Raw genomic sequence first — 15,465 nt, 5'->3', positions numbered from 1 at the left:
TGTTTTAGGGTAAGAAGATATTAAATAGTGAAATTATGGTCTTTTTCAATTTAGTCCTTTAACCTTTGGCACTTTGCAATGTAGCTCTCAATCAGCTGTAATCTTTTGGATACATTGCAATTTAACCCTTAACCTTTTTCAATTGAACCCTCGAATTTCAATGATTTTTACAAAGTGATCATTGGTTTTAGATTTCTTTAATGTGATCCTAAATTGAACTTCATACTTTAAATTTCTTTCAATTAAGCCTCTAATTGTACAAATTTAGCCTTTTGAAGTTTTAATTGTGTCCCTAATCTTTCCATCTTTGTGAATTGATTCAAATTTGGCCTTCAAACTTGATTTTTCTTCAATCAAGTCCTTGTTTAAATCCACAAAACCTATTAGAAGTTTGATTAAGTTCTGAACTTAATTAATTCTTCAAATTTTTTTCTAATTAACTTTCAAACTTATTTTTTTTTCAATCAAGTCCTTAAATAAGTCAATTAAACCCATTAGAAGTTTAATTAAATCCTTAGACTTAATTAATTCTTTAAATTTCGATCAAGTTTAGATTTCAACCTTGATTTTTTTTCTTTATTCATCCCATCTTGTCGAAACATCCCAATTTGACTATTCTTTTAGTATTTTGAACTTTTACAGCTCGAAAGCCTATCTTCTCGTGTCCTAAAAATATATTTGGATTTTATATTTTTGATATTTTTAAGATAAATGAAAAATATACATTTTTTAATAAATATTTGTATATAACCTAAGTTGGTCAAATCAAGGGCTTAATTGCATAAATATTGAAGTTTGATGAGTAATTAGAGACTTGATTGAGGAAATTCATAACCAATGACCAAATTAAAAAAAAAATGTGAATGTAGGGGTTGACATTAATCAAATCAGGGGTCAAATTAAAGAAATTAAAAGTTTGTTGATCAATTGAGGGTTAAAATGCACAAAATCATAACCAAGGACTAAAAAGAAATATGTGGCCAACTTTGGGGTTGATGGTTAAGTTTGGCATGGGTGAAATTGCATAAAATTAAGAGTTTAGGAGGCAACTACAGTTACAATTAAAAGTAATTGGAAGAACATGGATAACATAAAAAATTTTCAAATCCCAAATTAAAAACCCTAAATTTTAGGGTTTAACCCAGATGATGCGTCATTTGACCATTATTTAGCTTCTTCTTTAGTAGTTTTGACTGATTGAGTATGAACTTTCGGACGAATGAATGTAGCGTATTCGACTATCCTTGGGGCTGTAAGCACTACCATTCAACTAAGAAACACCCCCTCTACAGAGATCAGTTGCTCCCATCAAATGTTCACATCCCATTTTCTCAATGAGCTCAATAATATTTTGTCCTTGATCAGTCATTATTGTATTTTTAGATTCTCGTCTGATTGAGTTGACACCTTCAAATGAATGAATGTGGATCTACAAACCTTTAAATTGAGTAAGCATGGAATCAATTGAAAGGTATAATTCTCCTTTACCAAGGTCATATGATCTCCAATGACATTTACATAAAAGTTGCTTCGGCGAAGCCTAGTCAACTCAATTAGCCTTGACTGAGATACCCATTTCGCAAAACCACTAAATAGTTTTATGTGTTCACACTTCAAGCCTTATCAAAGGTTGGCCATGTTTCTTTCAAGATCCAAGGCCAAAAACAAGCTTGTTGGTCTCCCAGTTTGAAAAAACCACCAAAATCTAAAAAAAAAAACAAGTTTGTTGCAAAATAACCATTGTAAAACATACCAAAAAAAACTATTCCATTTTGATTAGAGGGCTATGCTTTGATGAAGGGGGATTAATCTTTGATTAAATCCTAGCTTAAAACCCTATAAATACCCCTTGAAAATCAAGACAGAAGAGAGGGGAAAAAAAGGGAAAGGGAGGAGAAAAAAAATCTTGATTAAAAATAAAAAAAGGCTAAGTGTGGAGGTTCACAAGCCCAACAAAAGGATTTCTTAAGCTTTGAAAAGACAGCAAGCTTGTGGAAGCAAGATTTTACAAAGGAAAGCAAATAGGGTAGTTGTGATTTAAAGGTATACTTTATAATCTAAAAGTGAAGGCCATATAGCCTGCTTGAGTTTTGTTCATTGCAAAGTACGTAATTTGGAATGCTTGAAAAGTAAGGTTGTGCTTGCTTTTTTGTTGTTTTTCTTTTTATTATGTGGCTTGATGTTGTTTTCTAAAGCATTTTTTTGGATGTGTTTAATGTTTTCAATGTAATAAAGGTTTTTTTGTTAGGTTGTTTTTTATAAAATAGTTTTTATTAGTTTGAATAATGCATTGGGAAGAAATATTGTTAATCATGGGTTTATGAGGCTTGATCATGATCAATATATGTTTAGAAACAAAATTTGAATCCAAATTGCATAAATATATAGGCTGCTTAGACTTGATATTTTTTTAAATTGGAACATTTTGTATAATTTTGATGATTTGATGTTGTTTGTTACTTTTTTTATTATTCAACTATGCTTGGTATTGATAGTGTTGTTTGTGAGGATCAAAAGAGCGTGTTTAGAGTCCTAGAAGGTCATTTTTAGGGTTTGACAGTGCTGGGTATATCTGGCATTTTTACAGGGTTTATGGTAGTGTTCTTCGTGTTTTTAGGAAGAACATTACCTTAGCTCCATGTTTTGGATCAATTTTGGTTCATTTCTTTGCACTAAACTATTTGGGCAACTTGACTAATAAATAATCTAGGATTTATTTGCAATAATAAGAAGTTTCCAGAGGTTTTAATCCTAAGATTTTGGCTTTAAATCAAAACTCATTTTGACAAAATCGTGTTGATTATTTGCTAATTGAAGTGAATGGATGCTAGATTAGGAATCCTTACATGATTTCTAACATGTACATGTCATTGTTTTGATTGTATTCGGTTTGATTTGGGATCCATGTTGTTGGGTTTACTTTAGATGTTCTTGATTTTTTCTATGTTTGATTCGTTTTTATTCAAAGATTTTTGCGTTTTGTGTTTTTTATGTTTGATTCATTTTTAGTTTTAGTTTTGGTTTAGTTTTCGAGTCAAATCATTGTCTTTGGTTTGGTTTATTATCAGACCAAAGATTTCGAGTTAATCTAATCAAATCAACCTAGTTGGTTCAACTCGATCAGGTTAACCCGGTCAAGTCAAAATTTGGTTATAAGTTAAGGCCCTTTTTGGTTGGAAATATTTTTGCTAAAGGCCTTTTGGTTTAAGGGTGTATTTGACAAACACTCTTATGCCTATTTTGATAGTTTTGGTATTAGAAAAATGGATTTTTGTCAAATATGGCCTTATAAAAAAAAAATAGCATTGTTTTTAGAAACTTTATGTGCAATTTTTTTTAGTTTATAATAAGTTTGTAAAATTCTTTAAGTATTTAGCCAATATTTTGATTACCTTAAAATTTTAATTACTAAAAATTAATGGTCAATAATTTCATATAAATATTTGAACTACCAGTAAATTGGTATTTAACTATCAGGAGTTGACTAGAAAATTGTTATAATTATTTTGAATATTCATTGGTTTTAATTGGGAGTATTTTTCACCACAATACATGAGTTGTGGAAAACATTTTCCCCTTCAAGGTTAGGTGAACCCTGTCAGGACATCTATATGGATTCTTTCTATAAGAATTTACCTAGGGATATGAGTTCATAATAAATTTGAAATGCCAAATTTATTCATGAACGTAAATCTTCATTTTGAGTTATAGATGGATCATTGGTTAGAAACTCATCAACACCTTTAAACCATATCTAGACTACACAATATAGCTTACCTCAAGTAAGATGCGTTAGGGGTGTTAATATCTTTCTTAGCCATAGTCAGTCCCTTACCCTGGAATTTATGATAAGACCAATTCACCCAGGTTTCTTAGTGACCCTAAACCAAACAACTAGGGGGTGACTCTTTAATCCTAACGACGCAATTATACGCACACATGTGTGAAAAATGTGTTATATTTTATAAAAGTCAACTTGTGAATTTTAAATATATGTAGAATGATGTTTATCCTACAATCACAAAATTGATATATTATTAGAACCTAGAAACAATGTTAACTAGTTATATTGGTGTTCTTTTGTAGATGTTGATGCACCTTCTCTAGTTCACATCATGTCTATCTTACATACTTGTCAAAATAAGTTGTTAATATTAGGACAAAATAGAACATAAATTAATATACATGTAAAACAAAAATCTTAGAGCACTAATGCAAAACAAATTGTAATATTAACATACGTTATGAAGTTTGACATATTTTCCTGTTATGATCTAATTTCATTACATATGTTATATTTATTTTGTGTATGCCTCTCTCTAACTTCTATCTCATGATCTCGTTATTTAGATAAGTGTATCTTTTTTGACCCCTTTTTCATTTTCCATCTACTTTGACATCCTTATATCATTAGCTTAGTATATTCATGCCAAACAATATGTCAAGTAAGGGTTGAAGATAAAAAGCATTTGAATTTTAGTACATTTTGTTAGAATAGAAAAGGTCCATAAATTATTGATGGTAAAATTTTGCAAGGAGCAACATCTAATAAGGTGTGTACATGGTGTCATTTACCATAACTATAACTTTTTTCTTACATGTCAAACCATTTGTCGTGCCTCTCTTTGACTAACATGTCAACTTTTTATCTCACCTCTCTTCAACTACCAGTTGTAGAGCGTTTTATCTTAAAATAAAAAAAATATCAAGATGAAATAAATATACAAAATGTCTTCTTAATTGTTCTACAAAATAAATTAGTTTAGCTAGTATATTCAAAGGCCATAATATACCACATCTTATGAAATCTTCAACATTGCCTTTTCAAATTTTTATTTTGAAGGTTCTCAACACAACTCGTACAACGTATTCTTTAAGGTAATATTTTTAAACATGGGTGGGTTGAAGTTACTGTTAAATTATCTAAATAATAACAACAATACCCAACTAGCTTGGGAGAAATATTTGTCATGGAATTCTTAATTGTTGCATGTCTATATGATATTACATATAATCTGGTGCGACCATTAATGACTTATCAATGAATCAAATGTAAAAACTATCTTCAGTTATTGTTTGTATTTTATTTGACCATAATATAACATAATGGGTAAACCCCATTATTCATGTCAAAAATAATTACATCAACAACATTGTCATGTACTTCTTTTAAAGATGAGTGTTGTCAATACCAATCAGAGCACTATCATATTAAAACCCATCAATTGAAGGTTTAAATGCAAAATGCTCTCCTAAAGATTTCTTTATTGTCATTAATCATTTTATGATCTCATTCGATAATGTCACTTGAATTCAATTCTTTCAGAGCTAATAGAGTTCTAGTAACATTTGAAAGGACTAATTATGCATTAATCATAAAATGATAGTATTGAAACTCATAAATTAAAGCTCCAAATACAGAATACTCTCCTAAACCTTTATTGTTACCAACCATTTTAAGATAACATTCAATAACTATACTTGAATTTGATTCTTTGAGAGCTAATATAATTCTTGATAGTATTTGAAAAGACTCCTCATGCATATCAAACAATCACTCTAATATTTTTTATATAACTATCCACACCTTATTATACGAGACATCATGCTCATAATATCTATGCATAGTACCTTTAATATTTGCAATTTGCATACTTATGTTGGCTTTTTATAATTATCAACATCACATTAGCAATAATATTTGAGTCAATTTGATGATAGCTTTGTAAAACCAATGGATTTTAACATGTGCATGGCCTTTTCAATTTCAAAATCTTAAATGAATCAAACCTCATGTAATACCTTTTATGCAAATAACATTAACAAAACTAGTTCATTAATATAACTAAACACAAGTTTTGGTTGAACTTTTACCTTGTATTATAATGAATTCTTTATATATCATAGTTTTATTGTAGTAATACATTCATTCTTGTCTCAAAATATTCTTCCAACCTCCAATTCAATACTTAAACTTGAATTCCTATAAATCAAAGCCCAATACATACATATATATATATATATATATATATATATTATTCAGGCAATACCACTCATACCTTCAAATTTAGGAATGAGAGATCTAATGAATTGGCCTTGTAAATCAACTAACTCATCTTCCTCAATTTTGTTAACGTCATTGTCATTTTCAACATCACTTGCTTTAGATCTATTATGAAGCAATTGTCAAATTCAACCAAACTTCCACATCCTTAATTTTTAGTGTTGATGTTAGGTATAGTACATCACTACCAAAACTTGAGAGACAAGCTATATAAGTTGCTTTCAAGGTCCTTTAAGTGTAACTTGGGACTTGAGTGAATTACATCATTATTAGAAGAGTTGTCTCGTCTAGGTTTATTATTCAAGTAGAGCACTAAAATGTGCAACATATTTTTCAGTGGCCATCCCAAATATTGAATTCAAATTGTCATCAAAGAAGCAGTAATGCAACATCCCTTTCAAATCAGCCAACCAAAAAGTTGTTTTTTATTTTTTAAGAACTTGTGATCCATAAGCAAGAACTGCTAGTGGTAATAAGAAAAATGATATTTTATCGTCATTTGATAACGTAAGTATCTTGTTATTTTATATATAATATGGACATGCTAGTTTTTTTATGCATGCTCTAACCATAAACCATTTCATAAGTTGAAAAATCATTGATAGTTCATATCAAAGTTGCTTTCATCAAAAAAATTTGTTTTCTCGATACATTATAAGTCAAAACCCTAAATAATCACAATTTCTTGAACTCATCAATCAATGATCAAAGAAAAACATATATATTTCAACCTAGACTATTAGGACTAGGTATGAGCATAGATAAAACTAAGAACTTCGCCCTCATACACATCTTCAATGGCAAGTTGTAAACTGCAAGTATCACTAACCAATAAGAATAAGTAGTAAATTATTTGAATCGATTGAATCTATTTGTAGATAACCTAAAACGCATTTTCCTTGTCACCAATAAAAAACTGAGGATGCACATTGTTAAAGTGTTTCTACACTTCACCATTAGAAGGGTGCACCATCACTCCATTAACCACATCATGTGATTAGTGCCGCTCAACAGTCTTTGGTGACATGAATAATCTTTATAGTCTAGGTGTGATTAGGAAGTATCTAGTTTTTCTATGTGTAACAAAAGTCCTTCCCTTGTTAGTCATGGGTTTATAACGAGAATACCCATATATTCTGCAATCGGTCAACTCTGTATTTTCAAAATAGTATAACATGCAGAATTTTGGATACATGTCAATTTTCTAGTATCCTATACTAAGAGGTTTCATCATGGACTTAACACCATAGAAGTTCTTTTTTAGTTTGTTCCCTTCAGGTAAAATGCTTCTTATCCATTCAAAAATTTTGTCATAACTGGCCTCACTCAACCGATGATATGATTTTATGGTAAACACTTGTGCAACGACTAATAATTTACTATGATTTGTGCAACCATCCTATAATAGTCTATCCTCCACAACCCTTGGGATAAATCTCTATACATTCATGAACGATCATCCATTATTTATATCAAACCTATATAAAATAATGATAACAACATGTATTAATTTACTACGTTAACTAAGTAATTTACAATATTTAGATTAAACTTATTCAATCTATTTTAATAGTTTTCTTAATTTATTATTAATTATCTATATAAATTTAAATTTCAACACATTTACCAAAAATTTCAACTTGGCAATAAAGTTGAAAAATATAAAACAGACCCGTTAAATAATCCATTATTTATTTCATCACAAAAAACCTAAGTCAAAAATTCAACATAAGTTTCATCAATTTACAAACAAATATAATCTTATAAAATATAAAACAAACCCAAATGTGTACATATTAAAAATCCATACAAAAAATTTGTATGATAAAAAGTTATAAAATAAATAAACACCCAAACAAAATACATATGTTACAAAAAATATGCAAAAAATCAACATTTTAAAATTGAGTTCAAATAAAAAAGGGTAGATTTCCTTACTTAAAATGGAGAATCCTCAATAAAATATGAATCAGAACACGGATGCTGATAAAATAAGTGTTATGGTGGCCAAAATTATTATGGGAGGTTGAATTGTGTTAAGATTGGGGAGTGGTTGTTTGTTGCAGAAAAAACATGCATAAGGAAGAAGGTGAAATAGGGGAGGGGGAGAGGAGGGTTGATCGTCAAGTCATAAATTAAATATTATCAATGACATTACCAACAAAATTATTTTGTTAGTAACTTTGTCGGTCATTATATCAGTAAAAATTATTATGGGAGGTTAAATTGTGTTAAGATTGGGGAGTGGTTGTTTGTTGCAGAAAAAACATGCATAAGGAAGAAGGTGAAATAGGGAAGGGGGAGAGGAGGGTTGATTGTCAAGTCATAAATTAAATATCATCAATGACATTACCAACAAAATTATTTTGTTAGTAACTTTGTCGGTCATTATATCAGTAAAAATATAACATCACCGTATGATTTTTCTTTTTGAATCCCACTATAATACCCTTTGAATTCCGTAAGTATAGAAAATGTTTTCTTCGGCATATTTACAGATGTACTTTACTATTGGGTTAATTTCATCGATAATGTTATTTGTAAAAGTTACATGTCATCGTACTATTTAGCTTTTTTTTTTATTCCTTATTTTTCTATTGCAATTTCTTTAGTGTATACCGAGAAAAGGTTTCTATTGTTGTTTACCGAAGGATACAGGATGAAAAATTCTATCTATAAAGGTCATCGTAACATATTAACAGAAAAATTCAATCGATATCTCCGTTTTTATTTATCAATTTTCTAGTAATGGAGAAACCTAACCCTAGAACCTAACATAAAAATTTAGCAAAATAAAATAAAATTAATAAAGCGTAATATACCTGAAATTATAGAAAATGAATGGTGGTAGTGGCAAAGTATGGCAGTGCTGGTCGGATTTATGCAAAATCATGTAGGTAAGAGGAGAAATAGACTATCACAGTGGAGAGAGAGATCAAAGGAGAAACTTGATTGGTGATAGTAGTGGAATGAGATGAGGATGAGAGAAATAAGAAAGGGAAATAAGTAAGGACAAAAAGGGTTATGACATTTTAATTAGACGTGAGTTGCATGTGTTACCAGTGATTTTAGATTGAGTAAAGTCACACAAGCAACTTTTTAAAATATGTTATTTTTTCAATTAAGTTTTCAACTATGCTATTTTTTCAAAATTTAATTACTACTATGCTACTTTAAGAAAGAAAAACACCTTTTTTTTTCAAGGCTAGCTATTTTTTAAAAAAAAAAAAAATCCAAAATAGACATTGCATTATCCTTGTAGATCATCAACCTTCGCTTTGTCAAATTCTCAACAATAAAAAAAAAATTATATTAAAACATTTTCGACCACTCCCCTCACATATAACCACAAATCTAATAAAAAAAATTTACTTTCAAACAACAAATTAATGCAAAATTAAATTTGAAATTTTTAGATCTAAAAAAATTCTAAATATAAGTATTTTATATTATAATTTCAGTAGATAAAAGATTTTATTTAATAGTGATATTGATCAATAATAAAGATATATATAAAAAAATCCATCTCTATTCTCCCTCTTCTTTCTCTTTCCTTAGTCTTTTTTATGAGTTTTAGTTTTACGTTCTTACATTCTTTTGTTGAAGCAAGTCCAATGATAAAAAATAACTTATGCAAAATCCATGACCAAAGTTGCTGAGTAGAGTTGGGGCATGGAATTTTGAAAAGTCTAATAAAGATAGTTTTAGAAAAAGTTTTTAGAATTTTTTTTTTTCAATCTTTTTTTTCATGCGTTTCCTAAAAACGAAGGTAAAAATTAAACAGATTTTAATTTCACCTATTTTTTAAATCAAATATGATTTTTTTTTATGTCATACACCTTCCCTTTCCCTTTTTTTAAACCTAAATTATCCTAATTCTTATGTTAAATTCAAATTATTTAAATGTATTTACATAAATTATCATATATATATATAGTACAGATCAAGCATAAAAGTATAGTTCAAACATATACACACGGTTTTTTTTATTTAGTTAAGCTTATAGTTATATACACGGATCTTTTTATTTAGTTAAACTTATATTTAAGAGTGTGGTCTATATATATATATATATATATATATATATATTTGTTAAAATTTAATTATATTTTTTTATTTAAAATTCTTTTTTATATATTTTCAAATTATTTTAATATACTAATATCATAAAAAATTTTTAAAAAATATAAAAATATATTATTTTAAATAATATATTTATTAAAAAAACACATGAAAAAACATCAGCACTCCCGAATACACCTTAAATCTGCTCTCTTTCCCCAACACACGCACAGACAGAGAGAACTTTATTTGTTCCACCAGATCTAAACTCTAAAACCCAGCTATTTATACTACAAAATTTACTTTTCCGAAACATAACTCTTTGTCTTGATGAATATCACAAGACCCCATCAACATCTCCTTGCACATCTCTCCATCCCATCCATGAAATCATTCAATTGAGTACATATCTTTGGATCTCTGCAAAAAGAAATTGAGCAATCCATCACATACACAACCAAGCTACACATCCACTATTTTTTCTCACGTTCTTTCCGTCCATGATGGCCCTAGATAATCTTCAGGCAAAACAGGCCCCCATAGACGACAACCAAATCACTACTAGTAACCGAAAAACAACAACGACAAGACCACAAGAGGAAGCTTTGAAGTGTCCAAGATGTGACTCGTCCAATACAAAATTCTGCTACTATAACAATTACAGTTTAACACAACCTAGGCATTTTTGCAAGACATGTAGAAGGTACTGGACCAAAGGAGGAGCCGTGCGCAACGTTCCCTTCGGCGGTGGCTGTAGAAAAAACAAGAAGATAAAGTCATCTTCAGGGCTCTCAAGTGACTCCAGTGGCTCCTCAGAGATCGGTGAATTCAACTTCTTTCATGGACTCTCCCCGGCCATGAAATTTAATCTCGGTGGGCTATCATTTCCTAGGCTAAACCTTTCACCAAATGGCATATATAACCATTTCCCTTCATTTGGGGATATTTCAGCAACTTCTGAAGCTGCAGTTACTGTTAGTAATCCTCGTTTCAGACTTGATCCATCTGTTAGTTCCACTGCTGGTTCTGGTTCCTTAATGGGGTTTAGTTATCCACTTACTTCGGTTAGTAGTGGGTTTTGTGGAGCAATTCAAGAGAATATCGGTGGCGCATCAATGAATGTCAACACTAATCTCGCGTCTTCAATTGAATCTCTGAGTTGTATAAACCAAGATTTACACTGGAAGTTGCAGCAACAGAGATTGGCTATGCTATTTGGTACAGAAAAAAATCATAGAGATGACAGTACTGTTTCTACAGCCCCTATTGAGAACCATGTCCAGAAACTACAACCTATTATGTTTGAAAATCTTGAAATTTCAAAACCACAAGTATGTGCTGCTGGTAATTCAAGAAAAGATGGTGCAACTAGTGGTGATCCAGCAACTGAGTGGTTCTTTGGGAATTCATATGATCAATTGACTGCCACGCCAACAAATAGGAGCGACAATGGCAATAATGACAACACAGGCAATTGGAATGGGGGTCAAGCATGGGGTGATTTGCATCAGTATAGTGCTTTGCCCTAGAGTACAAGAAAGCATCAAGAGGTAGAAATTAATGAAACAAATAGGAAAAATGAGAATACTATCTAAATCCTAATTTGGAGGTTTTTTATCAACTTGTTCTTGGTTTGTTGGGTTCGGATCAACTTGTAAAAGTTGGGAAAAAATTAGACTATTTATCTCTTTCTTGTGATTTTCTTTTTTTCTTCTTTTGTATTGTTAATATAATTTAGGGCTTGCTGTTTCTACCAATGGTGCTGATATTATTTCTCTTCGTTATTAGATGTATGTATCCCTTTTGCATATTTACCATAAAGATACAAGACTACTGTTGTTAATGCTAGAAATAAAAGGATGCTTTCAGACCAAAAAGAAAGCGGTGGATGTTCAGCGTTCTTTCTCACACGCAGATATATATATATATATATATATATATATATATATATATATATATATATATATATGAACCAGAATGGATGGCATTTATTTTTACACTGCATGATCGTATGAATATATCGGAGGTGCTAGCTTGGAATCCATCGAGATACATATTGCCCATGGTAGCCTTATGGTCATGGTAAACAGGTGCTCCATATCTCACCAAGATAGCAAGATAGCAAGATAGCAAGTCACTGCAACCTTTGTCTTCAACAGTTATGTTTGGATCCTTTCTATCATCTCAATATCTTTGGGATCTGCGATGAATTTTGTACTGTTATTGAATGGGGACTTCATGCCATATCTTTGATTTTGTTTTATGTTTGAGTCATTATCTACAACTCTCACTGTCTCAGTGTGTCCATTTCTCTTTCTGTCTCAGGAGATCTGAGTGTCAGGCACCTCAGCTAATGAGCAAACGACGCCAGCACCACAGTATCAGTAGCTGGGTAAGTAAGTAAGGTCTTCTCTGCGTGGTTCCTCGCTTAGATACCCAGCTGCTTTGCTTTATCTGACCTCTCACTTTCTCTGTCTTTCTCCCTGAGGGTATAGGGCTCAGCATAATAATTAGTTGCAGTGTGGAGCGACTTGGGGTGTCTGAAAAAGTGGTGGTTCGAAAGTGTATTATTAATGAAAGATTATCAACAAATGGAGAGAGATGGCACCTGCAGCTAGCTTAGTGTTCGTTTCTTTTGCATACAAAAATGTTTTGCGTAGCTTTTTAACTACTGTCTTGGGGAGTGAGCCCTTGCTGCTGCAGCCACTATGGCTCGCACTGATCATCTCTCATTGTGATTCTCTTCTGTTTTTTACTAATGAGAATGAAAGCTTTGCTTTTTCTTTGATTGCCCTTCCATCTGACTCTATGAGATACCGAGTTTTGGAAGAATTACATATTTTTTAAAAGTTTTTGAGGAATAATATAGTTCAAAGAGAATAAGTATTTCAAAAGCCAGGCAGTCATTTTTATGTTTTTTTTTTTTCTTTTTCTAAAGCTACTACAGTTCATACGTCTCTAATTTCTACATGAAATGGTGTCATACATATCTCTTTTGCTTTTGAAATGAACTTAATTTGTCTTCAACTAACTGTATATACTAATATTTATGGGCATTAATTGATAAACATGTTCATTCCGCTCACTTCTGTATATCCTTCGTATGTGTTTATCAGTTTATGTAAGCAGCACGGCGGGGGCGGCGGCCTGTTCTGGAGGAAAAAGTGGTGAGCATGAAGTTACGTGATTAACGTGAAAGACTCCACTAGGCGAGAACTTTTTGTTCGAACTGCTTGTGCTGTGTTAACTGTCAGATGACAACTCACTATAACCTGCGAGAAGCCCATGACGAGCCCTACCTAAATACTGAGACAATCTGGCTAGCAATTACGTAATGCTACGTACATTACTCCTCCCTTCCTCCTCAAAAATATATATTTCTTATATTTAATATAACCCTTAGTTAGCTGAGACCCAGCTCAGGCCAACTACTTCCATGGGGTGTCTTGATTAACCGATGCGGGGCCAAGCGTATCAAAAACAGCCACAAAATCAATATTTGTGATATAAATGAGAACGATGCTAGCTATTTATTCATGTACACTTAAATAGTTAAATGTGTTTCTAATAAATAAATAGATTGTTATTCATGTACACTTAAATACATCAAACTGCTGATCTTGTCCGATTAATCAATCTATAATATTGGATTGGCCTTCCTTCAACAAACGGCAATGGAGGTGTGAAAGGAAGAAGAAGAAGAAGCAGAAGGGAATCATTCTCTCTAAGGCTTACGTGGCATATAACTAAGCAGACATGTCATCATCACAAAATAACGTCCCCCCCCCCCCCCCTCGAATCGACGTTTTAAGATTTGTTTTGTTGCATGCTGGTGATATGACTTGGAGGAGACTCAACCCTAAAACGAGAAAAATGATTGCTTCCCATCATCCTTTTTGGCATCTTCTAAGTCATTTCTATCGTGAAACAGCACCCGAACCCAGAAGACACACACCTTCCACCAACCCACTCTCATCATTTCATTTGTTGTTTTCTCTCTTTTCGTCTTATCAATTATCTGATTTGATGATGTATTTGTTGTTCATACCTTTTCGAGAATGAAATACTCGTTTAACGGATGGTTTCAATGCTCCGTTTAAGACTCCATGTCTGAAAATATATAATTTTATATGAAAATATAACAATTCAATATGTATTATAAAACTACATATTAATAAGCATATAATAATAAATCAATATAATTAATAATAAGTAAATAAAATATATAAGAACAATAGAGATTAAAGGATAAAGAGAGAACAATTTTATTTCATATGAATTTGTAGTTATTTATGTGTATACAATTATCTCAACAATACTCCTATTTATAGGTACATGTATATAAATACTTATAAGCTGAAAGGTCATAAGAAGATGTACATTTAAATGAACTTGATGATAATTAATGAACATAATAATAAAGGGATATAGGAAGGCACCTAGACATTCATATACAATGTATGATTTTATAACACTCCCCCTTGAATGTCTAGTGTACAACCTTACGCATTAAAACTAACTCATTAAAAACCTTGTCAGGAAAACCTAATGGGACAAAACCTAGGCCAAGGAAAAAAAAAAAAAAAAACACAGTGCATATTAACTCCCTCTCATGAATATATCATCTCAAATCTTTAAGCTATCTCATTTCAATATTGTGCCATAATCCTTCAAACGTTGTAGCTGGTAATGCTTTAGTGAACAAATCTGCTAGATTATCTTTTAAGTGAATTTGTTGAGCATCAATGTCACCACACTTTTCAAGGTCATTTGTGAAGAAGAATTTTGGCGAGATATGCTTTGTCTTATCTCCTTTGACGTATCCTCCCTTTAATTAAGTTATGCATGTAATATTGTCTTCATATAATATGGTTGGAGTTCCTCTAGAGGATAAACCACATGTTCCACAGATATATTGAGTTATTGATCTCAACCACACACTCTTACGACCGGCTTTATGGATTGCAAGTATTTCAACATAATTAGATGAAGTGGTAATTAATATTTGCTTTGTAAATCTCCATGATATAACAGTATTATCACATGTAAAGAGATAACCTGTTTAAGATCGACCTTTATATGGATCAAATAAAAATCATGCATTGGCATTGTTTGAATAAAATAAGCTCATATTTGTATTTCCTTGTGTATAACGAAGAATGTGTTTAATTCCGTTCCAGTGTCTCCAGGTAAGAGAAGAAATATATCTTGCTTTCAAGTTCATAGAGAATGTTATATCAAGTCTCATATTATTAGCAAGATACATTAGCGCATCAATTACACTGAGATATGGTATTTCAGGATCAAGTAATTCTTTGTTATCTTCACAAGGTCTAAAG

The 15,465-nt window shown here is 31.1% G+C and overlaps 1 protein-coding gene across 2 annotated transcripts; it reads left to right on the top strand.

The window, feature by feature from the left end:
• The first annotated feature begins 10,450 nt into the window (after nucleotides 1-10,450).
• LOC118030110 (dof zinc finger protein DOF5.7) lies at nucleotides 10,451-13,051 on the top strand. Of its 2 annotated transcripts, XR_004684274.2 has the most exons (3): nucleotides 10,451-11,676; nucleotides 12,452-12,518; nucleotides 12,622-13,051. XR_004684274.2 is itself a non-coding variant. In XM_035034113.2 (2 exons), the coding sequence occupies exon 1, from the start codon at nucleotides 10,627-10,629 to the stop codon at nucleotides 11,653-11,655; it is 1,029 nt and encodes a 342-aa protein (XP_034890004.1). In that variant the 5' UTR covers nucleotides 10,451-10,626; the 3' UTR covers nucleotides 11,656-11,676; nucleotides 12,452-13,051. The 2 variants fall into 2 exon arrangements, 1 of the variants encoding a protein (XP_034890004.1); XM_035034113.2 differs by having other exon boundaries at nucleotides 12,452-13,051.
• The last annotated feature ends 2,414 nt before the right edge of the window (nucleotides 13,052-15,465 follow it).

This window comes from Populus alba, chromosome 5 (genome assembly GCF_005239225.2).
Source record: "Populus alba chromosome 5, ASM523922v2, whole genome shotgun sequence".
NCBI classification, from domain to species: domain Eukaryota; kingdom Viridiplantae; phylum Streptophyta; class Magnoliopsida; order Malpighiales; family Salicaceae; genus Populus; species Populus alba.
Note: the sequence above shows the minus strand (reverse complement) of the source record. Positions and strands in the feature narration are given on the sequence as shown.